This window comes from Lithobates pipiens, unplaced genomic scaffold (genome assembly GCF_037356315.1).
Source record: "Lithobates pipiens isolate NorthernLeopardFrog02 unplaced genomic scaffold, aLitPip1_a1.2 Scaffold_13, whole genome shotgun sequence".
NCBI lineage: Eukaryota > Metazoa > Chordata > Amphibia > Anura > Ranidae > Lithobates > Lithobates pipiens.
Window position 1 is genome coordinate 181338944 of NW_027507718.1, and position 26207 is coordinate 181365150.

General features: G+C 43.6%; 1 protein-coding gene and 1 long non-coding RNA gene across 5 annotated transcripts in view; one reads left to right on the forward strand and one right to left on the reverse strand.

Annotated features, from left to right (window-relative positions):
- The window catches only part of LOC143974487 (protein mono-ADP-ribosyltransferase PARP14-like), an 88794-nt gene that overhangs the window by 37634 nt on the left and 24953 nt on the right, over positions 1-26207 (reverse strand). For 2 of the 3 annotated variants that reach the window (XM_077475946.1, XM_077475947.1), the window contains 4 exons: positions 14803-14873; positions 5844-5880; positions 3197-3303; positions 178-429 (listed from right to left, as the gene is read on the reverse strand). In XM_077475946.1, coding sequence (XP_077332072.1) covers positions 178-429; positions 3197-3303; positions 5844-5880; positions 14803-14873 — 467 coding nt within the window. The remainder of the gene's footprint in view (positions 1-177; positions 430-3196; positions 3304-5843; positions 5881-14802; positions 14874-26207) is intronic. The other variant, XM_077475948.1, reaches the window with a different exon arrangement.
- LOC143976059 (uncharacterized) lies at positions 11862-13042 on the forward strand. Of its 2 annotated transcripts, XR_013272482.1 has the most exons (5): positions 11862-12017; positions 12112-12233; positions 12354-12440; positions 12560-12652; positions 12831-13042. It is a non-coding gene; the product is annotated as an uncharacterized LOC143976059 (long non-coding RNA). The 2 variants fall into 2 exon arrangements; XR_013272483.1 differs by lacking the exon at positions 12354-12440 and having other exon boundaries at positions 11867-12017.

Below are 26207 nucleotides of genomic sequence, written 5' to 3' on the forward strand. Positions count from 1 at the left end.
TTCATGGATTTCTTGTTGATCAGACAGCACCCGCATGAAAGGAACCTTAGGTATTTTCATTTATGCTACTGGCTCTAGTTATTACCGTACAGGTTGAGATGGTAAATTTGATATAAATATTTCATATCTATGCTTCTAATATTGATGACATTCATGCCAATTACAAACAAACCTCACCGTGACTGAAGAACCTGTAGCTCCATTCCACCGTTCAAGAGCAATGAGGATAACAAATTTACAGTTCAATGAATAGCTTTCTTGAACTGTCATTTCAAAAAGACTCCCTGCTTTCAGAGATGTGCGACCATTTAATGCAAAATCAAAAAGGTTAGAGAATTTATCCCCTGCTGCATACCGAAGAGCCTTAGTTACATTTAAGCTATTTAGGTCTAATTTCCTTGCAAGTAGCGGAGCAGAGAGTACATCAGCCTGAAAAAAGCAGAAAAAATAGCAGTTGGCATTATTATTAGTGATAAAAGTATTAATAAGCATGAGACACTTATCAGATTATAGGAGGTTTGCTGACACCCCATATGTAATTTGATCTAAAGTTAATAGATTACTACAATCTTGATTGGATCTGATATTTTTAAGGGCAGAGGATAGATGCCCTCAAAATGAGCCGAAATCCCCATGCCGTTTTTATCAATGAACTTTTATGTGTATTGCGGATCGACAATTCATTATAGCCGCGAGTAGTTTTAAATTACTTTTTTGTCCTTTAGAAATGTCATTTTGCTGTCAGACTGTTCTAAACATGGGAAACATGCACCCCTTTACAGGCATACTATAGACACCCCCCAGGTACGAAATTTAAAGGAATATTACACTTTTATTGTTTCACTTTAAGCATTATTAAAATCACTGCTCCTGAAAAAAACTGAAGTTTTTAAAACTTTTTTTTGCATTGATACACGTCCCCTGGGGCAGGACCCAGGTCCCCAAACACTTTTTATGACAATACCATGCATATAAGCCTTTAAAATTAGCACTTTTGATTTCTCCCATATACTGTTAAAGGGTGTTCCGCGGCTTTCGAATTTGTCGCGAACACCCAAAATTGTTCGCTGTTCGATGAACAGCCAGTGTTCGAGTCGAACATGAGTTTGACTCGAACATAAAGCTCATCCCTGAATAGAACCCAGATCTCTCCATAAAGAGGACCTGTCACAGCCCACGCTATCTTAAGGGATATTGTTCATCCCTTAAGATAGCAATAAAAGTGATCAAAAAGATGAAGAAACAGTGTGAAAATAAAAAAACCTAAATAAAATAAATGATAAAATGTAAAAACATTATTAACCACTTCAGCCCCGGAAGATTTGGCTGCTCAATGACCAGGCCATTTTTTGCGATATGACACTGCGTCGCTTTAACTGACAATTGCGCGGTCATGCAACGTTTTACCCAAACAAAATTAACATCCTTTTTTTCCCACAAATAGAGCTTTTGGTGGTATTTGATCACCTCTGCAGTTTTTATTTTTTGCATTATAAACAAAAGAGCGACAATTTTGAAAAAAAAAACACAATGAGGGTTATTTACGAAAGGCAAATCCACTTGAAATTGCACTGAAAGTGCACTTGGAAGTGCAGTCACTGTAGATCCGAGGGGGACAGGCAAGGAAAATAAAAAAACAGCATTTTAGCTTGCACATGATTGGATGATAAAATCAGCAGTGTTTCCCCTCATTTCAGATCTTCCCCTCAGATTTACAGTGACTGAACTGCCAAGTACACTTTCAGTGCAATTTCAAGTGCACTTTGCACTTGTAGTGCAAAGTGGATTTGACTTTCGTAAATAACCCCCAAAATCTTTTACTTTTTGCTATAATAAATATCCCACATTTTTTTCAAAAAATATTTTTTTTCCTCAGTTTTGGCCAATATGTATTCTTCTACATATTTTTGTTAAAAAAATAAAAATCACAATAAGCGTATATTGATTGGTTTGCGCAAAAGTTATATTGTCTACAAAATAGGGGATAGATTTATGGCATTTTTATTATTATTTTTTTTTTTTACTAGTAATGGCAGGGACCTGCGATTGTTATTGGGATTGTGATATTGTGGTGGAAAAATTGGACACTTTTGACAAATTTTTGGGACCATTGACAATTATACAGCATCAGTGCTATAAAAATGCACTGATTACTGTATAAATGTCACTGGCAGGGAAGGGGTTAACACTAGGGGTAGATAAAGGGGTTAAATCACTATTCATACTTCGTATGAACATACGATCAGTCTCTTCTCCCCTGAAAGAACCGGGATCTGTGTGTTTACAGACACAGATCCTAGTTCTCGCTCTGTCACAATCGATTATGGGTGCCCGGCAGTCATCGCGTCTGCCGGGCACTCGCATTGCGTCTGGTCGGTAAGTCACAGGCACGTGTGCGTGCCTCTGGCGGCACGCGCGCTCCCTAGTAGCCACAATGAGAAGTGACGTAAGGTTACATCGATTTGCCCAGCTGAGCCAACCTGCCACAGTAAAACTGCGGAAGCTGGTCGGCACGTGGTTAAAGACCCCCCATTCCCCTGTTCTTGCACGCAAATGTGAATGCACGCATCAGTCCTCCGCACAATGTAATCAACGATTGCACCACACATGTGAGATATCGCAGTGAATTTCAGAGTGAGAGCAATAATTATAAGTTTAGACCCCCTGTGAAACTCTAAACTGATAACCTGTAAAGGCTTTTAAAGAGTCGCTTAAGGAGGTTTTAAGGTACCGTAGTTTGGCACCGCTCCACGGGCATACGCAGTTTTATGATATGTTTGGTATCTATTTACTTGGCGTAAAATCATCTTGTATACCAAAAAAATTGGGTATTATATAGTGTGTGTGTGCACTAAAATTCATAAAGTTGTATGTTTCCAAAAAGATTGTGTTTGAAAATCAACTGTGCAAATACCATGTGACATAAAAACTTTCAACACTCATTTTATTCTCCAGGGTTTCTGCTAAAAATATATATAATGTTTGGGCGTTCTAAGTCATTTTGGACTGGATTATTCTTCTGAGGGCACCGCAGGCCACTGCAAAATGTGAAAGAGCCCCATCAAGGTATTTTGTATAGTACAACAATTCTTTTAAAAAATGTCACGTATAGAAGTGTTTGTGAAAATAAATTTTAGAATCATATAACTATAATCATTTATACACACTCATCCCTATTCAAGGCATTCTATTTTACCGTTTCCTGTTCCAGATTTGCATACTTCACAATAAGTTTAATAGGTTGAAATGTATTCTCTGTGTTTGGCTGGTTACTTTGGTATTCTGCTGTAACGGGTCTTCCATCTGAAAATGTAAATACTATCTATAACACATTTACAAAATACTCACACACACCAGTTATTGTAAACAAGGAACAACATAGTTTAGGAGACCATTAATATTTAGACTATTTCTGTGGCTGTCATACAGAATTATTCCAAGCCCTTGAAGACTGAACCCCATTGTCCTTTTCTAGAAAGATAGCACAACCAGGCTTGCCTTATTGTCGCTGCATAATTCCTGGCAGCCAAGAACTTATAATGTAAGCTGGCCTGTAGCACTATGCTGATCTGATATTCAAGTGGATTTATTATCTAAAATAAAAATTTTCATGTAGATGCATGCTAAATATTGACAATGGTATTTATTACCTCCGTCAATCACACTTGGGAAACGCATGGCGAGCCTATGCTACAGACTCCCTGGGACCTATGGTCCGCTCTGGAATGCCAATTTGCCAGAAGAAATCCACACTTGGACTTCTGTGTTAGAGCACTGCCAAGTTTGGACTGTTACCGAAAAGACTTCGCCCGTACAGGTAATCTGAAGCAGACACAGTAAGGGAAAAGACATTGTTCTGCCAAAAGTTAAGTAAAGTTGTTTCAACTACTCAAGGTCAGGTCTGAAGTTATTCAAGGGGTGCTTGTAGGTCCTGGTGTCTTTTCAAGGGACCAGAGTCTGAGATAGCATAATGGGGTCTGTGAATATCACCACAACACAAGGTTAGAACTAGAGTCTAAGAGGGGAAGACATTGCTGTGAGTAACCACAGAAGGAAACCGCAACAAGTCATTGGTGTGGTACCTGGTTAGGTGACGAGTCCTCAGGTAGTGAAGAGGTTTGGAGTTCAGACTCCCTCCCTAGCTGTCTGTCTCCGCCGAGCACCGTAAGTGGAACAGCATAGGATAAAACAAGGGACAACACAGTTTGGAGTGACTCTGCATACAACACTACACACAAGTGGCTCATTTTTTATTTTTGGGGACTGCCTTAATGTTTGGTTCTTCACATGACCATGACTCCCGCCTGGTCCTGGGCATTGGTGAGCATACCTTCGGAAAAGGTGTTACCCAATGCGCTAATATTAGTGCCCCCGGACATCGCCTCAAGGAACCCACAATGGGGGTAGTCTTCTCATGTGACCCAGAATTTGGCACCCAATAAGTTAACAGGAAACTTGGAGGAAATGTCCATCACACCCACCTACCACCTCCTACAGGTGTAATAGTGTAACCTTTTAGGCACTACCGCAGACAAAATCTGGGTCTTGTTCTGGAACACCGTTTTGATCCAATCGCATCTATTCTAAGGAAATGCCACTTGTGCCACTCCACTTCAAAACTCCAAAACAAGCAAATAATTGGATTTCTCTTTGCTCTCATCAAGCCAATTTCAGTTTCATAGTACATTTTAAAAAACATGTTATAGAACCTGTAAGTAAAAAGAGTAGCTTTGTTGTTTCCAGGGAACACATTGTTCCCAGGGAATATTAAGTAGGCTTAACCTCACTAGAAGAGACTACTGTACAGTGGCATTATTGAAAAAGATTTGGACTACTTGGTGTTACCCAGGATCTCGTTGGAAGGAAGGTGACATCATCACCCCCCTGCAGCACAGGGGAAAAGTATATTAACAAATTTTTGCAGGAATAAAACATGTGGCAGAGTCACATTACATAAGCAAACCAATAGGTGGCACTGATATGCAGCACTGATGGGCACTGACAGACGGCACTAATGGGCACTGATAGGCGGCACTGATGGGCACTGACCGGCGCCACTGATTGGCACTGATAGGTGGCACTGATTGGCACTGACAGGTGGCATTGATGGACACTAATAGATGGAACTGATGGGCAGCACTGATTGGGCAGGTACTGACAGGTATTGATGCTGGGCACTGATTGGCACTGTGATGGGCTCTGATTGACACTGTGATGGGCACTGATTGGCACTGTGGTGGGCAGTGAAGCACTGGCAGACTTATTGGGGCACTGCTGGGTTCTGATTGACAGCTGATTGGCACATCTGACGGGGCTGTGCTGATAATCAATGTGCTGATTGCTGAGTGCTGGCAGGGAGAGGCGCCGATCGGCTCTCCCTGTCAGCGCGAACTGAGGAATACCGGCACTTCCTAGTTCTCGCGATGATCTGCTGTGATTGGTCACAGCTGATCACGTAGTAAGAAGCCTCTGTCAGAGGCTTCTTATCATGATCGGAGATGTGGCGTGTCAGAATAACATGCTGCACTGCGCGCCCACGTGGGCACGTGCCGGCATTTTATCCTGCTGTAGGTCATATGACGCCCAGTCAGGATAACAGAACCACTTCACGGCCATCATTCTGTTATAGGCCGGGTGGGAAGTGGTTAAAGGCAAAAACAGCCTTCATTAATGCGTTTTCATTAGTGAAATAAAATGTTTTTGCAAAAAAGCAGAGGGCACTGGGGCTCAGTAAAAACCATGCCCAAATAAAATGTTTTTAAGTTACTGACAAGTTAAGTTAACAATTTTAGTAAAGAGCAAAACCCAAAATAATAACTGGTATGAGAACCCATGAAACTTACCAGTTTCTTCCACACTAAATGGAAATGCTTTATTCTCCTGTAGACAAGACCAGAAAAGTCAAATCATCAATTTTACACTGCTAAGAGTACCCAGATTTACTGATACAACTTACTGCAGATTTAGGTGATGTATGATTATGAGTTATATGATATATAGTCTTAGGTAATGATAACTACTACCTATAGTTACAGTAAAAAAAAGTTCACTTTTTTGCTGTCTGTGTTGCAGAAATTTCTCTTCACTTCTTGTTCCTGGACAGAAAAGGAAATGGGAAAAAAAGTCTAAAAAGCACTTGAGCTGGTGACGATAGCTTGGTCATCAGGACAAACAGATTGATTCTCTTCAGCAAGGATGCAGACAATAATATAAACTTCACAGCCGCTCCAATCCTTTTCTACATCTAAAAAAAAAAGTGTTTTTTTCCATTTCTTGCAGTACAATACAAAAATCAGGCTCTGGCAGAATTCGGACCTGAAACCGACAAAAAGACGTACAGGACTTCTGTGCAATTCGCACCAGAGCCGCTGCAGAGATATGTGAACCGGCTCCTTGGAAAGCCGGTCACAATCTCCTGCTGTGCGAATTGGATGCGGAGAAAACCTCATCCAACTCGCATAGGTGTGAACCCAGCCTTAAAGTTTTTAGGACAGTACATATAACCCCTCCCACTCCCAGCAATACCCAGATTTTTAGCAAGTAACAAAAGGAAAATTATTTTACAGGTTATTTAAAAAAACAGGACACAGGCTTCCATTAATCAAGACCATGGGATGTCCCCAAGAAATTCAGCTAAGGGCTGGGCCACATAGCAAACAATGCCAATAGATATAAATTTAAAGCGGAGGTTCACACAAAAATTGAACCTCCGCTTTTCATAACCTTCCCCTGCTCCGGTGCCACACTTGTTACCTTTCGGGGGGGGGGGGGGTGCAGATACCTGTCTAAAACAGGTATTTGCACCCACTTCCGGGCATAGACTTCCAAGGCAGTCTACGCCTCTTCCCGTCCCCCTGTGCTGGGGCACAGTAGGGAACCGGGAAGTGAAGCCACAAGCCTTCATTTCCTGATTCCCTTACCGAAGATGGCGGCGGCAAGACCCGAGGGATGGTTCGGCCTCGGGTGTTGACATCGCTGGACCCTGGGACAGGTGAGTTTCCTTATTTTAAAAGTCAGCAGCTGCAGTATTTGTAGCTGCTGACTTTAAAAAAAAAAATTTTGTGGGACTCCCGCTTTAAGAGAATCGGGTTAGCATTTGAACAGAAAACCAGGTGGCTGCCTTGCAATTCCAGAAGCCCACACAGATGACGCCGAAATCGGGACTGACATGCGGGAGTGAAATCGTGTAAGTTCTCCACAGCTCAGTGTGAACCAGGGCTCAAAGGGTAAGCCTTGATGATAACATAAGAAGGGATGGAAAGAGAGAGCGCAAAAACATAACGTGGTGTAGTGAGGAAAAGGACTTAAAACTACAATGATTCTACATACAGGGCAACAAAAAATAAACAAGCAAACCAGCAGAATAGGATGGAACACTGGCCTTTTCCCCTCCCTTCTTTGCTTACATGCAGTTGGAGCTCCCTCTCCATTCCATCTTTGTGTTGGCGCTAGTGAGATGTGTATGTCTAGTATATGGGCTGCCCACTCTATTTGGTATCCATTTATTCATTTGTTCATTTTGTTACTTTGTATTACTCATTTCCTCTGTGGCTTACCCACATACCGGTAGTTAGAAAAATGGGTAGTAATTGCGCAGGTCAAAATAACAAATCAAAAAACAGCAGCTGACAATCATACAACAGAACATTTGTGTAAAGACAATAGTAAATAAAGATTGCTGTGCTAATAAAAATGTGAAAACCAAATATACATGAATAAATAACAGTGATCAGTTCATAGAAAAGGCCAAAACAAGTGATGTGTGGAATATCCTTAGCAGTCGTGTCTCAAGGATGCTAAATGACTAGACACCGAAAGTGCACCTTTCACTGTGATAAGATAAAGGCTGTGCCCTTATTGTATAGCTAGACACTATATATATAAAAAAGACTGAGACAGAAGTACAGTTAAATCACACTTGTTTAATAATAAAAAAAAAAAAGCTAACAGAGTATTTGTAGTCAAAACATAGCAAGAGTTCAGGAACCAAAACGGATAGTCAGACGAGCCAAAACGTCAGGGAGCCAAAAGGAATGTCAGCCAAGCAAGTCTTTAACAGGAACACAGGAGAGCATCTCTAGAGATGTGACCAAGGTGAAGGCAGAGATCATCTGGACTGGACGGCTGGACCAACAAGCAGGATCATCAACAGGTGCAGCAATGTGGAGAGATAGGAGCTGGCAACTGGCCGACAACTGAGCGGCCAGCTCAGAGAAGGAAGGACTGGGCCCAGCTCTGACAGTACCCCTTCTTCAACAACCCCTCCCCCTCGGGGAATCACCAGGCTTGAGAGGAAAACATCTATGGAAATCACGGATGAGGACAGGGGCATGTACATCTGAGGATGGGACCCAAGAGAGTTCCTCTGGACCGTACCCTTTCCAATGCACCAGGTACTGTATGCACCCACGAAACCTACGGAAGTCAACAATGGATTGTATTTCATACTCTCCATGGTTCTCAACCTGAACAGGGTGATGATGTGGCACTGAGGTGGTAAAGTGGTTGCAGACCAAAGGTTTTAATAGGAGACATGAAATACATTTGAGATACGCATATTAGAAGGAAGGTCTAATGCATAAGGGTTAATCCTGCGAAGAATACAGAAAGGTCCAATAAACCAAGGTGCGAACTTCAGAGAGGGAACACAAAGTCAGAGGTTGCGAGATGACAGCCAGATCCTGTCCCCAACCTGGTAGGAAGGCGCAGGCAGGCATCTGCAGTCAGCATGGAGTCTGTACCTATCATTAGCATGTCGCAAAGCCTCCTGGACTTGTGGAACGAAGACCACTGAGATGCTCCTCTAACACAGGAATACTCTGCTGAACAAAAGAGTAAGGCAACATGGAAGGTTGGAAACCATAGTTTGCCATAAACAGGGACAATCAGGAAGCAGAATTCAAGGCACTATTGTGAGCAAAGTCTGCCCACGGTAAGAGGTCTAATCAGTTGTTATGATGGTGAGAAATATTGCAACGTAGGAATTTCTCCAAGGACTGATTGCCTCATTCTGCAGCCCCATTAGACTGCAGGTGATATGCAGAGGAGAAAGCAAGTGAATTCCTAACTGAGCACAAAAGGCTCGCTAGAACCACAAACTGACTACCCCTGTCCGAGACAATCACCTTGGGTAGCCCATGTAAGCGAAAGATCTCCCAAGCAAAAATGGAAGCCAGTTCCTTAGAAGTGGGAAACTTCTTAAGTGGAATACAATGAGAAATTTTTGAGAACTGGTCCACCACCATCAGGATAACTGTGTTTCCCTGGGAGTTGGGTAACTCCACAATGAAATCCATAGACAGGTAGGTCCAGGGGCATTGGGTATGGGTTGTAGGAGACAAACTGGAAGGTGTTGTGGAGTCTTACTCTAAACACACACGGAACAGACAGCTACATAGGCTAGACCCCCAGAATTGTTGGGAAATGGCCCAAAAGAGTTGATTCTTCCCAGGGTGGCCAGCAGCCTCGGGAGAATGGTAAGTCTGGAGCACGGCAGTACGGAGACTCTCTGGGACAAAGCAGCCATCACAAGGTTTCTCAGGAGGTGCATGGATCTGAGCAGCAAGAATTTTGTCACTCAAAGGAGAAGTGAGACTAGTGCGAACCGTAGCCAGAATACGATCAGGAGAAATCACAGGAACCGGAACCGACTTCATCTTGGAAGTGGAGGAAAATTGTTGTCACAAAGCGTCAGCCCTTACATTCTTACTACCGGGTAAGAATGAGACAATGTGATTGAAACTTGACAAGAAAAGAACCCATCGCGCCCTTCTGAGAGAGAGGCGTTTAGCCTCAGACAAGAATGTGAAATTCTTATGGGTAGTAAGAATGACAACCGACACAGTGGTACCTTCGAGGAGATGTCTCCATTATTCCAGGGCTAAAATAATCGCTAATAGCTCTCTGTCACCAATCTCATAATTGCACTCCGCAGGTGACAAGTAGCCACAAAGATGCACTGCGCTCTCAGAGGTAGGACTTTGAGACAGAAGGGCACCAACTCCAGTCTCAGAAGCATCAACCTGAAGGATAAAAGGTAATGTAGGATCAGGATGTGCCAACACAGGAGCAGAAACAAAGGCAAAGGCTTGAGACTCTCAAAGGCCTTAATGGACTCCGGAGACCAATTCTGTGGGTTACCGTCCTTTGTGGTCATATCAGTCAGGGGTTTGACCACAGACGAGAAGTTACGAATAAACTTCCGATAATAGTTGGCAAAGCCAAGAAAACACTGCAGAGGACATAAACCCATGGGTCGGGGCCACTGTAGGACTGCTAAAAGTATCTCTGGGTCCATCGAAAAAAACCAGCAGTGGAAAAGACATAACCCACTAATTTAACCTGTTCACTATGGATTCACACTTCTCCAATTTACAATAGAGATTGTTCTCCCTTAGTTTCTGAAGCACACAACAGACATCTGTGTGGTGGCTCTTCAGGGAAATATGAGGATAGCGTTGAGAAACCACCACACATAACTGCAACAAATCTCAGAAGACATCGTTAATAAATTCCTGGAAAACTGCCGGGGCGTTACAAAGGCCAAAAGGCATTATGTGGTACTCATAATGGCCTGTTCTGGTATTAAACACAGTTTTCCACTTGTCACCCTCCTTAATCCTCATGAGATTGTATGCCCTTCTCAAATCAAGCTTTGTGAAAACCGTTGCTCCTGTGAGATGGTCAAATAACTCCGTAATCAACTGAATCGGATAGGCATTCTTATTCGTGAAATGATTGAGACCCTTATAATCAATATAAGGTCTCAGTTCACCACTCTTCTTCACAAAGAAGAAACTAGCACCAGCAGGAGACGAAGATTTTTGGATGAAACCTCAAGTCCATGGCCTTATCCTCCAATACTGACAAAGTGTAAACCCGGCCATGAGGGGTATGGCACCAGTTTGAAGGTCAATTGCGCAATTATACGACCGGTGTGGAGGCAAACTACCAGCTTAACCTTTGTCAAAGCCATCGCTAAAATCTTGGTACTCCTCCGGCAGGGAGGAGAGTGAAGAGGTGCACAGGACCTTGGCTATCTTCTGGAAGCATGACTTACTGCATTGTGGCGACCAGGAGAGAACCTCAGCATGGAGCCAATCAAAAGAGGGGTTGTGCCTCTGTAACCAAATTTTTTTTTAATTATTTATCATTTTTTTATAATTTTCTGGTTTCTATGTTATTATTATAATTGCACTGTAATAAATTGTGTTTGCTAAATAACATATTCACTCATAATATATATTGTGTATACTAATTTGATTACATTTTCTGGTTATTTTTCATTATTCAACTTTTTTTCTCTTTTTTTAATGTTTCTATTATGTTAATGTAAACACTATATGGGTTTTTTTTTCTTTTTTTATATATAGATATACTATAGACTTTTTTTTATAGAATACCGCCTGACCTTCCCTTGATAGTTTGGTAGAACCGCTCTATCTTATACTTAAGTATTTTGACGTTTTCAGTAGTTACTGTCTGACCATATTGTTTTTGTTTTTTTTTGCTGCCCCTGGCTTGTCTTCCTGTGTCTCGTTTGATGATGTATTTCCCTCTGGGTGAACCAGCTCGGTCTTTTGCCTTACGGTGCCTGTATGGACGCCCGGGCTCTGTTCTGTGGAAACAGCACCCGTTATAGCACCTTCTGTTTTATCTACGCTCGTTCTGTGTCAACTCTCCTATCCATCCCCCCATCCGGTATTTCTACTCCGGATCATTCCATCTGAGTTTGCCCCATATTGTCATCACTGGCACTTGCGTCATACACATTGCTGTGATGACGCACTGCCAGCCGCTAAGCACTCTGGGGATTGTAGGCCTAGGACATGGAGCGAGCGGCCGTACAGAGAGTGCTTGGTCCGCTCTCTGTCGGCGCTCGTGCTCGGCGCATGCGCGGTGTGATGCTGGCGTCCACGCTCCAGAGCTTACTGAGTGGGGGGTATATAAGACCCTCCAGCTATAGGCTGGTTGCTGGCTCTCTGGGGACGCTGTCTTGCACTGCACATGCAGATAAGGTTAGTCTTAAGGCTTGGCTGATTGCGATCCACACCTCTCTAGCCTTCCTTGTAATTGTACTTATATTTATATCTTCTCTTTTTGTAACAATAGGGGCCCTATTATTAAGCAGTTTGCTTACTATTTAGCCTTGTTTAGGCTAGGCTTTTCCTGTTGGACACCAACTACTGCCCCTGATTGGTGAACACATTAAAATACCTCTAATTAGGGTTCAGGTGAGCATATTTATAAACTATCTATCTAATTTTCAGCTCTCCTATTCTCTTTAAGATGTCCGCTTTTTCACGGTCATGCTCTTGAGGTACTCTATACATATCTTTTTTGTGTGTATCCAGGTTGCTTGACTGTGTGTCCTTGTTCTCTTAAACTTGTTTAAACTTCTGGTGTCCCCGATACGTAGTTCTCTACACTAATTTCTTATGGTATGTATGAGGTATATACTTCTCCTGCATGCCATCATTTCAATTTTTATTTTTATTTGCACCATTTGATCTCCTTATTTATAATTTATGTTGATTGGCTTCTCCTCTACCCCCTGCAGTCACCATAGGTGAAACCTAGGGCTGGATGTTCCATTCCTTTCTCCCCTCTTTGGGATAGTTTCATGGATTGTGGGCCTGTGGATGAGCCAGGGGTACGTATTTAATTCAAGTTTGATTAATATTCTCTCACTAAATTTAAACTTATTCCTTTTGTGCTTATTTTTTATACTGATTGTTAGTCTATACAAATTATCTTGGTTGGGGTAACAGGCAGTATTCACTTATTTACTATTTGTAAAATAATCATATGTTATCTATTACTATCTCTAGTTGCTATTCGTCTCCCTTTGGGTCAAAAAAATGGTTGCCCTGAAGAAGCCATGGTAATGGCGAAACATGTTGGGACTCTCTTGACCAGCGATCTAAATTGAGTAGACTGAATATTTTATCTTTTGTATTGTGGTGTCTTGTCTAGTATTCTTGAGAATACATATTTTTATGAATAATTGTTTTTTCAATAAAGCTTCAATGTAAAAATTTTATGTAATGTATCACATTCAATTGCCTGTAATTTTGGTAACTTACGTCATACTTTATCACCTTTAGGCACCGTAATAATCCCCTCTTCCCCATATCCACATTTTCATATTGCTTACCATATTGTGAAGTTTTTTTTCATAGTTGAGCACAGTCTAATACTCTTTCTGGTTGGCGAGAGCACCGTGTGTTCAGCACTCTTCGGTTTGTCTTGGTAAAAACCTGCCTAATCCACATAGAAATGGTGAAACAAGACAAAGGAAAGTGGTTGTGAAAGCCCAGAGGCAGGATACATAGAGAATTTGAAGTTCAGATAGAAGATACATCCCACAGAGTATCCTCAAGGATATTACTTGAATGAATTGGACCATGAGAAGTAAGCATTCCAAGAATGATAATAAACCATCAGAGAGATAGATTTTCTAGCTTTAAGCAATGTAGGAATAAGAGTCTGAGAGACCCTGTTCCCTATGAACTTTGTTTTCAATAGCCAAGCAAGTCTTGCCCTTGAGACAGTAGCTCAGGTCAGTCTGTAAGGGCCCCAGACGGTCTTCCAGGAGTCAGAATTTCGGAGTAACAATTGCTTCTGGGAAAAATTAGTGCCACCAAGGTCCTTGGAATGCCCTTTACCTCAATTCTGCAATGTAGACAAGGGAGAATCTGTAGGTAAGGGATTTTAGTCAGAATTGATCCCATGGAGTCTCCAGTGACTCCACTGTAAAGGCCTTTGGATCCCCGATCCTGAACCTGCCCCCCTTTTTGTTGAAGCAGGATGCCAGCAGATATACAGTATGTCTGGTATTCCTCAATGATTACACATGTCACTTCAGGGTGAAAAGACCATGCCCCCGCATCCAAGGAAATCCATCTGCCAATTATATACTCTGAGTGGATTGTGAACAAGGCTAAAAAAAAAGCATTTTGGCCAAAGTCTGGTCAAGTGGATCTGACTCAGACTTCTAGAGGTTGAGGATCCACCTAAAGTGCCTGCATTGTCCACCAGACATTAACTGCAAGAAGCTGGGTGGAGTACTTCTTCAAGAGGAGATTGTCCAGATAGCTGATAATGTGGACTCCCCAGAGCTCAGCATCGCAAGGATCAGGGCAAGAAACTTGGGAAGACCTGGGAGGCTGTGGACAGGCCAAAGGGAAGAGCCACAAACTGGAAGTGCCACCCACTGCAAATCGCAGGAACAACAAATGTGCAGAGGAAATGGGGACATGTTAATACACATACTGGTTTATCAATGCAAAAATTTTCCCTTGTTGCTAAACATCCCCTTGATGCAAAAAAATTCCCCTTGTAATGCAATTACATGCATGCAACATGGATTTTTAGAGAAAAAAGCAAGTGTAAAGAGGCCTTGCTGCGTATCAGGATTGGGGTAGCTGACAGAGTCAGAGGCAAATTTCAGATATACATATTACAATAATATTTATGCCTATTTGCTAATGGTCAAGACTTGGGCCTCTACTATCTTTTGTGAGAAAAAATTTCCAAAGAATGCCATGTAGCAGCACAGTGGAATATTGGTTAGCAGTCCTGCTTCACAACTCTAGGGTCCCAAGTTTGAATACCAACAAGGACACTACCTGCATAAAATGTGCATGTTCTCCCTGTTCTTATGTAGGTTTTCTCCAATGGGCTCCTGTACAAATAGGTTGTAGTATTGTATGCATAGGCAAAGACTGATGTGAATGTACAATAAAGTAAAGTGAATATAGTCAATACTATTTAAATGCAAGTAATTAATATGGCACTGACCTGTTCTGGTTGTTCTTTGTAACGAAAAGTGAATTGAGAATTACCCTCCATACTGCAAGCTTGTTCATTAACTAGAAGAGAAAAACATTTGCATGTTTTATCTGAATATTTTTATTGTGTTACGTTCAAGCCTATTGGTGCAACTATGCATTTTGGTAAATTGCTGTGACACATATAAACCAGTCTGTTTCAGCCTAATCTATGAAAAGTCCATATCCATACAGCAAAAAGCCTTACAGCAGCGCTGGGTTCCAGCCAAACTCTGGGTCCATCACCTTTCCCATTCAATAAATACGATTTTGAGGCTGCACTTTTTCCAAGCATGCCTTGGATATACTGGGGGTCATTTACTATAGCGCCGTGGCACTAATTTGGACTAATTGCCATGAATTAGCGCTAATTAGCAGCAATTAGCACAAATTAGTCCTAAAACTGTAGTCACTATAGCGCTGGTGAGAAGATACTCCCAAAATCGAATTTATTATAGTTCCCTGAAACTAAATAGCGTCCAAATCCTTACTCTGCTAAAAGCTGGAGAATTGCACATAAAAATAGTGTTTAGAGCATGATATAATTGCCTTAATGGTACTGAAATATGCGGTATATTATTTAAAGATAATTAGCTTTAAAACTGTGTGAAAAAGTGATTTCTACACTGAAATAACTTTAAAAGTCTGAGACAAGATAAATTCCCCGTTTTTGTACAACTAGGTGCCAGCTAGGGTTGCCACCTTTTCTTCAAGCCAAACCCGAACACTTTAGCGCCGCATGGCAAATTTTTTTGTGCTATAGGATTTTAAAGACCTGGAGGAGAGCAATAATGCATCACACTTAGCACACCGCAGCAAACAGTTGGAGTGGCCAATTTTAACAGGTGGCAACAGATTGGTGTCCGACTATTTTGGTTACTTGGGAAGCCACAGTCCAGTCTGAATAATGTGTCTGGGTTTTAAGCAGACTGAACTCCAGACACATGATTCAAAATGTGAGCTATTTCCGGTGGACCCCGCACAGGTGGCAATCCTAGGCGTCATAATACAGGGGTCAGTATCACCCCCCCCCCCCTTTGTAATATAGGGGTCAGTGTTACCCTCATCCCCCATAACACAGGGTTGGTGTCACCCACTTAATATAGGGGTCAGTATTACACCCTCCATAATAGAGGGACCCCCATAGAGGAACCCATTAGATCAGAATCCCCTTATATCAGTCCTCCCCTTAAAAACCCCAAAAAATAAAAATTGAAAAAATGCAGCACAACCTTAATTGTGAATGATAATCCAAGTATTAATACACTCCAATCTTATTTAAACATACATATTGTTCAATTTCCACACACATACAATAGTGTATGAATAGTGGTGTAAATCCATTTCAAAATGTGTTGTGCTAATATCCAATCTATAAACACCTTTTGAGTTAGATACGTTGGATATTAGCACAGCACCTTGTGGAATGGATTTACACCACCATTCATACACTATTGTATGTGTGTGGAAATTGAACAATATGTATGTTTAAATAAGATTGGAGTGTATTAATACTTGGATTATCCTGGGGGGTTTCCAACATCATTCACAATGAATTTTTTTCACATTTGTATTAATATAATTATATGTGGAGGTTGCACTGCATGTTTAAAAAAAATAAAAAATGTAGGCTTTTTTTTTATTTTATTCTTTTAAATCAGAGTCCCCTATATCAGATTCTCTTTAGAGACCAGTCTCTAAGGGGGGGGGGGGGGGGGTGTTGATGTAAGGGGACTGTGAAATAATGGGTGTGTCTAAAGAGAGGGGTGATATAAGGAAACACCGATCCTTATATCATAATGTGGGTCTCCAAAGGGGGTGCTTATATAAAGAGAGTTTCCCTTATCGAATAGAGGTCTCTAAGTAGGGGGGTGCTGATATAATGGGGGTCTCCAAGTGGTCAACAGCAGTCAGAACCCCCCTCCCCACAGACTCGCTCCATTAGTTTAGATTCCCCTTCCCTTATATTGCTCCCCCCCCCCTTGATTAGATCAGGGACCCTTCATCAGTGTCCCCTGACCTGAAAGACCCCCAATAGACTGCCTTTCCAAGAGCTGCTTCGAGCCAGGAAGTGTTGGAGTCGAAGCATTCACTCACAGGGCTTCTGTTAGAAATGATTGGGGCCCGAATCACCTGAGGAGGGAAAGAGGGGTTGGGGGGGGGGGGGTGAAAGAGAGGCAGGAGAAAGAGAGAGAGGGGGGGAGAGAGAAGGGGGTCTGAGAGAGAGGGAGGCTGAGAGAGAGAGAGAGAGAGAGAAGGGGGTCTGAGAGAGAGAGAGAGAGAGAGAGAGAGAGAGAGAGAGAGAGAGAGAGAGAAGGGGATCAGAGAGAGAGAGAGAGAGAAGGGGGTCAGAGAGAGAAGGGGGTCAGAGAGAGAGAGAGAGAGAGAAGGGGGTCAGAGAGAGAGAGAGAGAGAAGGGGGTCAGAGAGAGAGAGAGAGAGAAGGGGGTCAGAGAGAGAGAGAGAGAGAGAGAAGGGGGTCAGAGAGAGAGAGAGAGAGAGAGAGAGAGAGAGAGAGGGGTCTGAGAGAGAGAGGGGGTCTGAGAGAGAGAGAGAGAGAGGCAGAGAGAGAGAGTGGTCTGAGAGAGAGAGAGAGAGAGAGAGAGAGAGAGAGAAGGGGGTCTGAGAGAGACAGGCTGAGAGAGAGGGTGGAGAGAGAGAGAGAAGGGGGTCTGAGAGAGAGAAAGAGAGAGAGAGAGAGGGGTGGGGTCAGAGAGAGAGAGGGGGGGTCTGAGAGAGAGAGAGAGAGAAGGGTCTGAGAGAGAGAGAGGGGGGTCTGAGAGAGAAGGGGGTCTGACAGAGAGAGAGAGAAGGGGGTCTGAGAGAGAGAGGGGGGGGGGTCTGAGAGAGAGAGAGAGAGAGAGGGGGGGGGGGTCTGAGAGAGAGAGAGAGAGAGAGGGGTCTGAGAGAGAGAGAGAGAGAGAGGGGTCTGAGAGAGAGAGAGAGAGAGAGAGAAGGGTCTGAGAGAAAGAGAGAGAAGGGTCAGAGAGAGAGAGAGAGGGGTCTGAGAGAGAAGGGGGTCTGAGAGAGAGAGAGAAGGGGGTCTGAGAGAGAGAGAGGGGGGTCTGAGAGAGAAGGGGGACTGAGAGAGAAGGGGGTCTGAGAGAGAGAGAAGGGGGTCTGAGAGAGAGAGAGAGAGAGAGAGAGAGAGGGGGGTCTGAGAGAGAGAGAGAGAAAGAAGGGTCTGAGAGAGAGAGAGGGGGGGTCTGAGAGAGAGGGGGGTCTGAGAGAGAGAGAGAGAGAGGGGGGGTCTGAGAGAGAGAGAAGGGGGTCTGAGAGAGAGAGAGGGGGTCTGAGAGAGAGAGGGGGGGTCTGAGAGAGAGAGAGAGAAGGGGGGGTCTGAGAGAGAGAGAGGGGGGGTCTGAGAGAGAGAGAGAGAGAGAGAAGGGGGGGTCTGAGAGAGAGAGAGAGAGAGAGGGGGGGTCTGAGAGAGAGAGAGAGAGAGAAGGGGGGGTCTGAGAGAGAGAGAGAGAGAGAGGGGGGGGGGGGGTCTGAGAGAGAGAGAGAGAGAGAGAAGGGTCTGAGAGAGAGAGGGGGGGGGTCTGAGAGAGAGGGGGGTCTGAGAGAGAGAGAGAGGGGGGGTCTGAGAGAGAGAGAAGGGGGTCTGAGAGAGAGAGAAGGGGGTCTGAGAGAGAGTGAAGGGGGTCTGAGAGAGAGTGAAGGGGGTCTGAGAGAGAGAGAGGGGTCTGAGAGAGAGGGGGGGTCTGAGAGAGAGGGGGGGTCTGAGAGAGAGAGAGGGGAGTCTGAGAGAGAGAGAGAGAGGGGGGTCTGAGAGAGAGAGAGAGAGAGAGAGAGAGAGAAGGGTCTGAGAGAGAGAGAGGTCTGACAGATGAGAAGGGGGGGGGGGGTCTAATAGAGAGGAGGGGGCATTTCATTTAGGAGGAGCTGAAGGGGGGGTCTGACAGAGAGGAGAAGGGGGGCCGGTTGGGTTGACAGAGCAGATGAGAGAGAGAGACGGAACTCAGGTGTGGGACACACAGCGCGGATTAGCACTCCGGAGCATGCAGGGCTAGCGCGATTGTCCAGACACAGTGCAGCCCTGCATGCACATATGACCAGCAGCTACGGCTCTCTCACTCTCAGGCAAATTTTTCACTGACCTTCAGGTCCGCCATCCAGTCCGTCCCGCACATGACCTGTCACCTGTAGCCTGCTCGGCCAATAACAGAGCACCTGCCGCTGCCCTTTGCTGAGCTGGGCTCAGACTCTGAGTGCAACGATGTTTAGGCAGTGAGCCAGAGATCCGGCTGCCACAGGATGGTTGATATGTGTGCCCGGGTTTCCGATGGGTGGAAACCCGGGCACATGTGTCCAAAACCGGACTGTCCGGGTCAAAACCGGACAGGTGGCAACCCTAGTGCCAGCACAACTGAGCATGCTCAGACCTGCAAATAGCTTTCATTCACCTGCTATCCCAGGTTCACCATTTCTTATTTCTTATTGAACTCCCTTAAGTTTACCTTCAAACATCATATGTAGAAATTCAGATTTGCATATCTGCAAATAAACGAAAAAATAAAAAAATAATCATGGTTGCGATCAAATATTCGTAGCTGCGTTCAAAAGAGTGTGGTTTCACCTTCTGACCAAAAAATTAGTCATTGTAATCACCCAGAAGTTCCTGTGCTGGTCAGGATCTCCATCTAGGTGGACATGGCGAGGTCCCTCTTTAGCAAAGAGGAGGTAATGCTGATTTGTGGGGTAAGTGTAGGATATTTACTTGTGCTTACTCAATGTGGGGGTGGATGTGGTAGTTAGATTTGGTGTGGTTCTTTGATTTGTTTGGCATCATCACACATTTGCTTCCGTTGTGCACACATCACGTCCTGCATTTGTTCTGCTGATGTAAGTCAGTAAGGACTATGCAAGTATAAATGAGAGCTCCTTTCTATTAAAATATATATGACTTGTTTCACAGTTGGGCAAGTATTCCAGCAAATTTGGACCTCTGAGTTGCATGACAAGTTGTACCCCATGATTCTCAATGATAACCATTCATATATGTGCTACTTTAAGTCGCACCAACTTCAAAGTAGTCCCTGTACTACTTTGGTGTGACTTTGATGTGACTTGAGGTACATAGGGTGCAATATTACACAGGCATTCCCAGAAGTTGGGGCCAAGTTGCAGTGGCAAAGTGGCAGCAAAATAGTGTGACTTTCAGGTCGCAGCAGTGTGAATGAGATTCAAGGATAACACCTTTGAATTTGGCCCTATTGTCACTTGTGCATCCTGAAAGTGTGGCAAATTCATCACTGTACTACCTTGGTTTGAGTTTGATGTGATTTGCGTTCCATATGCCATATCTCAAATTGCAGGCCAAATCGGCACCTATTGAAGGCAATGGAACTGTTCGAATTGGTGCGACGCCACAATGATTCCCAAAAGTAGTTCCTGCACTACTTTGGGTGACTTCAGGGGGCGATTTCTTACCTCCCAACTTTTTGAGATGAGTATAAGGGACACCTATTAGCAAAAGTATGTAGGCATAGGACACACTTCCTACAGGAGAAAAAAAAATATTAGTTAAACCTCCAAGTGCTTTTTTTCTTTCAAAAAATATTCCTTTAGCTTGGCTTTGGAAATTTACAAACAAAGCAATTTATAAATTAGATGAAAGGTTTAGCACTGGGAAACCCTTTTTGAAAGATAAAAGGTGCTCAGAACAAAATGAGGGACAAATGAGGAGGGACAGAGGGACTTTGTTCCAAATCAGGGACAGTTGGGACCTATGTGATTTCACTAGACATCTGTGCAGGAAAGTGCACTGATAGCTCTGAAATCATTCACAAAGTCGGGCTGATGCCCCTTTCACACTTGTGCGACTTTGGACATCAAAGTCTCATGACAAGTCATACCCCATGATTTTCAATGTGTACCATTCATATCTGTGCGACTTCAAGTCACACTGACTTCAAAGTAGTCCCTGTCCTACTTTGCAGAACAGAAAAAGCATCGCATGAAAATGTATTAGTCTTTAGATAAGTAACATGATGAATTTATTGCACTTAAGCCGCGTACATTTTATGGCCTACTTAGTCCGTCATACAATCCGACGGACAGTCCGTCATACTTTCGAATGAACGGACTTGACCACACACGGATGCACAAACAGTCCGTTGAAAGCTTGCGTGATGACGTGTACAGCACGTACGACGGGCCTAGAAATAGGAAGTCCAATACACAGCAATGCAACCTTCCGCCGTGTAAATCCTTTCTGAGCATGCGCCATTCTTAGTCCGTCGAACTAGCCTACTCACGAGCGGATTGTCCGCTGAAACCAAAGTATGACGGACAGTATTACGGAAATTCCAAAATACTTAGTACGCCAGACTGCACGCTGAAAAAGTCCGCTGAAGCCCACACACGAGCGGACTGTCCGCTGAAATGTGTTTCGACGGACTAAGTAGGCCATACAATCCGCCCGTGTGTACGCGGCTTAAGAGTCAAATATAAAAAGTTGCAGCAACAGTCAATAGCAGTATAGATACTTGTAGATGGTTGCAGAACAGTCATAAAAGCATATAGCTAAATAAGATACTGGTATAAATAATAAATGATACCACTGCTGTGTCCGGATGAGAGGGGGTTAACATCAACCAATCGGCTTCAGGCTGGACCGTGGAGAGGGCTGTCACAACTCTAAATAGATGGTATGTATGCCAGTATGACAGGGGGCAGGATGGTGTCTCAAATCTTGTAGCTGCCAGATGAAAGCGCTCAGCCTACAAACACACGTACAGACAGGAGGATCCTCAGATGGGTACAGCAAGCCCTACCGTGGGATGTGGGATGACGCTTCTATGAGGATGCTGTGTAGCTGAGCTGAGCTGTGTAAAGGCTAGACAGCGACAACCGCAAGGGGGAAGGAGGCCAAAAAAGCCAAGCAAGCAGACTAGGAGCCGTACGCACTGGGTGACATCAGTGTTACCATGGAAACAAAGGGAAGCCGGAAACAACGGCGACTCGTCAGTAATCAGCAGTGGAACATCATAGGCTCAGGGGAAGCCGTGACTACATATTTCACGCTTTAGCGCTTTATCAAAGTCACCCTCCCCTTCTGAACAGTACCAGGCCACATGCCCCAAAGCACCTTGTCCCCATGTTGATGGGGACAAGGGCCTCTTCCCAACAACCCTGATTGGTGGTTGTCGGTCTGAGGGCAGGGTGTTTATCAGAATCTGGAAGCCCCCTTTAACAAGGGGGCTCCCAGGTCCTGCCCCTCTATGTGAATAGGTATGGGGTACATTGTACCCCTACCTGTTCACCAAAAAAAGCAGTGAAATGTAAAAAAATCCTTTATTGCAAAATAGCTCCGAGCTGTCTTATTCTCTGAGCCCTCTTCTCCAGATGCTGTCTCTCCCTCCTCCAACTTCTCCCAGAGCCGTATTTCCTGCTGCCGCCATCTTCTCCGTCTGCTGTGTTCTTCCACACCGCCATTTACCCGCTAATAAAAAAAAGCCGCTCTTCTTCTGTGGCGGTCTTCCTCCACTGTGTTGTCACCCGCTGCGTGGCGTCTCTTTCATAGCCATTGAGCAGACTCTATGGGTGACGTTATCGGATGGCCACAGAAGAGCAGCGGGAGAAGGCGGTGGTGGCAGGAGAGACAACTCTGGGAGAAGACAGCTCGGGGAGAAGAAACATCAAGCACTAGTAATAGTATTTTCTATGTATGATTGTGCTATGCCCAATGGGCTAGGGGTCAGCACTACCTTGAAAAACTTAGGCTTTGAAGGACTCATGGGTTCTAATCCCACAGAGAGATACTAAAAGATTGAATTGGTGAAAAAAAGGCAAATGACAATTAGCCAAAGCAGCATATGGTAAATGCCAATTAGCCAAAGCACTTTAATTTGGCTGATTCTATTATATTAACTCTTCAAATGCATGCAACGGTATGTAAGTATTCAATAATATAATATAATTGTGTAAAATTCCAAACACCACACTCTAGCTAACGGGGAGTTTACATTTGTTTGTTTGTTTATTTTAATTCACTTGTGTACTGAAAAAAAAAAAAACACAGCTGGAGGATGGTAGGTTGGCTGGTATTTGAACTCGTACCATGAGTGCTGTGGAGACATCTGAGCAGACCACTAAGCCATTGTGCTAAGTACAAGACCTGCATAATAGTGTAGCATGATTAAAGAATGAACATAAATAATTACGGCTTTATAGTCACCTAAATTAAAAAATGAAAAATAAAAAACATTAAAAAAACAACATACACCAAATAGGTAAAAAAAAAAGTCAGAGAAAGAAGGAACACAGTCTGCATCCCTTATGGCATGTTGCAAAATTTCCAAGGTGAGCTGTGCACTCCAGCAGTCTCTCATGCACCTGTAGGCAACAATAGAAATCTCCAGGCACACTTCACTGTTTCTTTTTAAAGGTTTTTATTTGCCAAATGTACATACATGTCAAAAAAACAAAACAATTGAGAACAAGATACAGTCTGGAATGTATCAAAACATACAGAATTTAAACGGACAGTAAAGGGCATTTAGCTCCGTGTCCTCTTTCAATTGTACATTTAGCTCCTTTTTTTTTTAACAGGTTTAAATATAATACATTAGACAAAATGTGTGCTCTCATGAGTACTGATACTCATACTGATCATATAGTACAACAAACCATCGAGAGAAAACTCCCTCTTGAACTTTTGTGCCATGCGCTGCCACTCATCCCCTATCAGGAAACCACTGTTATTATTCCAAACACATGTCAAACTCTCCTAATTATATGTAAGATTGTGCAGTTTTCTTGGATTTAATCCATTTTCCCCAAAATTTATTGAATTTCTAGGGGCAGCCCTTGGACTCATTTGTCATTTTATACATGGTGACATTGGCATTCACTAAGCCTTTCCAGGCGTTCAGTGTAAGATGATCCCTTCTAATCAGTTAAGGGCAATTATCTTTCTAACATAGTAGCAGGGGCGGATCCAGGAGGGGGCAACGGGGCAATTGCCCTCTCCGAAAATATCACTGATTGCAGTCCCCACTGAGTATCTCTCTCTCTCTCACATCAGTATAATCAGCCGATCGGTGGCGCAGAGAGAGAGACACTCTGTGTTTGTGGTCATTACGCTGTGCTGGACCTGGAAAAGATGGAGGGAGGAGGTGTGTGGAGCTGCGCCGCTGGCTAGTGTTCCCTGCACTGGTTGCTAACGCTTGTGCCGCCTGGCGTGTAGCAACCAGTGACGTCAGTCATGTGGGAGGCTGGAGCAGCTGCTGAGGAGAAGGAGAACCCCAGCGGAGCCTTCTTCGTCCTCCGCCCCTGAGTGAGAGTGTTGGCTCCACCCACCTCCTCCCTCCATCTCTCCACAGCACGTCGTGAACACAGGAAGAAGCAGGGACTGTGTGTCACTGTCATCTGATGCTGCCGGCTGCACCTCCAGATCCCACTCATCTGCATTGCTTCTCCCTGCATGGGAGCCCCTCCCCCCCACCAGAGCACCAAAATATTATATAAAAGTAAAAAGTAAAAGTGGGTAAAAGAATTAATGAATGTGAATGTGTAAGATAGCAAAATCTTGTGTGCCATACTGTCATTATTTATGGAAAGCAAATGTTGCCCTTTTAGTCTTGTTCAATCCAAACCCCTTCAGCTCCGGAAAGTTTTACCACCCCCCCCCCCCCCCCCCCATAACAAGCCATTTTTTGCGATACTGCGTTGCGTTACTGTAACTGACTGACAATTGCGCTGTCGTGCAATGCTGTAACCAAGTAAAGTTGCCATTTTTTTCCACTAATAGCACTTTCTTTTGGTGATATTTTATTTTTTGCAATATAAACATACCGACAATTTTGAAAAAAAAGCAATATTTTTAACTTTTTGCTATAAAGAAAAAGTCTTCCTCAATTTAGACCAATATGTATTCTGCTATATATTTTTTGGAAAAAAAAATCCCAGTAAATATTGATTGTTTTGAACAAAAGTCATCGCATCTACAAAATAGGGGATAGATTTATGGCATTTTTATTAATTTTTTTCTAGTAATGGCGGCAAGCAGTGATTTTTTAGCAGGACTACAACATTGTGGTGGACAGATCGTTCACTTTTTGGGGACCAGTGACACTAATACAGTGATCAGTGCTAAAAATATGCACTGTCACTGTACTAATGACACTGGCTGGGAAGAGTTAACAACAGGGGTGATCAAAGGGTTAACTGTGTCCCTAGGGGGTGCTTGCTAACTGTATGGGGATGGACTCACTAGATGAACAGAGTGATCCGTGTTCCTATTTAGCAGGATCACAAGATCACTCTGTTGATCTCTGACAGAACGGCGATCTGCCTTGTTTACATCAGCAGACCGCTGTTCCATCTCTGTGGAAGCGACTGCAGGTGGCCAGCGGACATCACTTCCACCGGACCCACTGATTGGCTCCCCCTCTGGCAAATCAGCACGTGTGCCTTTGCTGGCTATTGCACAAAATGGCATACAGGTACACCTTATTTTCTGGCAGTGCCCCTCCCGAGACTAGACTCTGGATCCGTCCCTGCGTAGTAGAACAACAGTCTTAATTGTTACTCATAACTTCATCCTCTATGACTCTCAGTGACCCCCAACAGTGGACTGTAAATGTTTGATAGATCAAATGTGTCAGCAATGAACTGGGTTACCTGCGACCATAATGGCCGTATCCTATCGCATTCCCAAACCATATGTATAAAGGATCCTTCTGCTACCAAACATTTATAACATGTGGGGTTGTCCTTCTTTCCCATTTTATACAACCTGAGAGGGGTTTAATACATTTGGTGTAAGTATCTGAGTTGCATCAGTTTTCTCTGGCAGAGATAACCATAAGTAAATATGAAGCAAGCACACCCTCCCATTGTTCCTCTGTGATTTCTGGTAGAGTCTCGGGCCATTTTTCCCTAAGTTTCCTTTTCTTTGGGTTCACTCTTTCAGCAAGTGTATTATAATAGGTAGAGATCAATTTTGTGTGATCTGGGGTATCAAGAAGTTTTTCCAGAGTTTTCAAGAGATATTGGCCCTGTTCCAAACTGAGCATGGGCAGCATGTTTTAGTCGAGTGAACTGGTATTCCCATGTCTCTGGAATATCTAGGTTTCTTTTCAACTATACAAGGGACTTTAGTTCACCATTATCATACAGTTGATGTAGATATGTGAGCCCAAATTTGGCCCACCTAAATCCATCCTCTAAATGGAAAAATGTATTTAAACATGGGTTAAACCATAATGTGGCTTTAGGTGATAGGTGAAGCGGAGTATCCATTATATGTTTTATACAGATCCCCAGGACCCGCTTAGCAGATCTAAGTATCTCCCTACCTCCCTCACTGGGTGTCTTTCCTCTGAAAAAGTCACCACAGCCGCTTCAACTGCCACTGCAGCATTGTTCA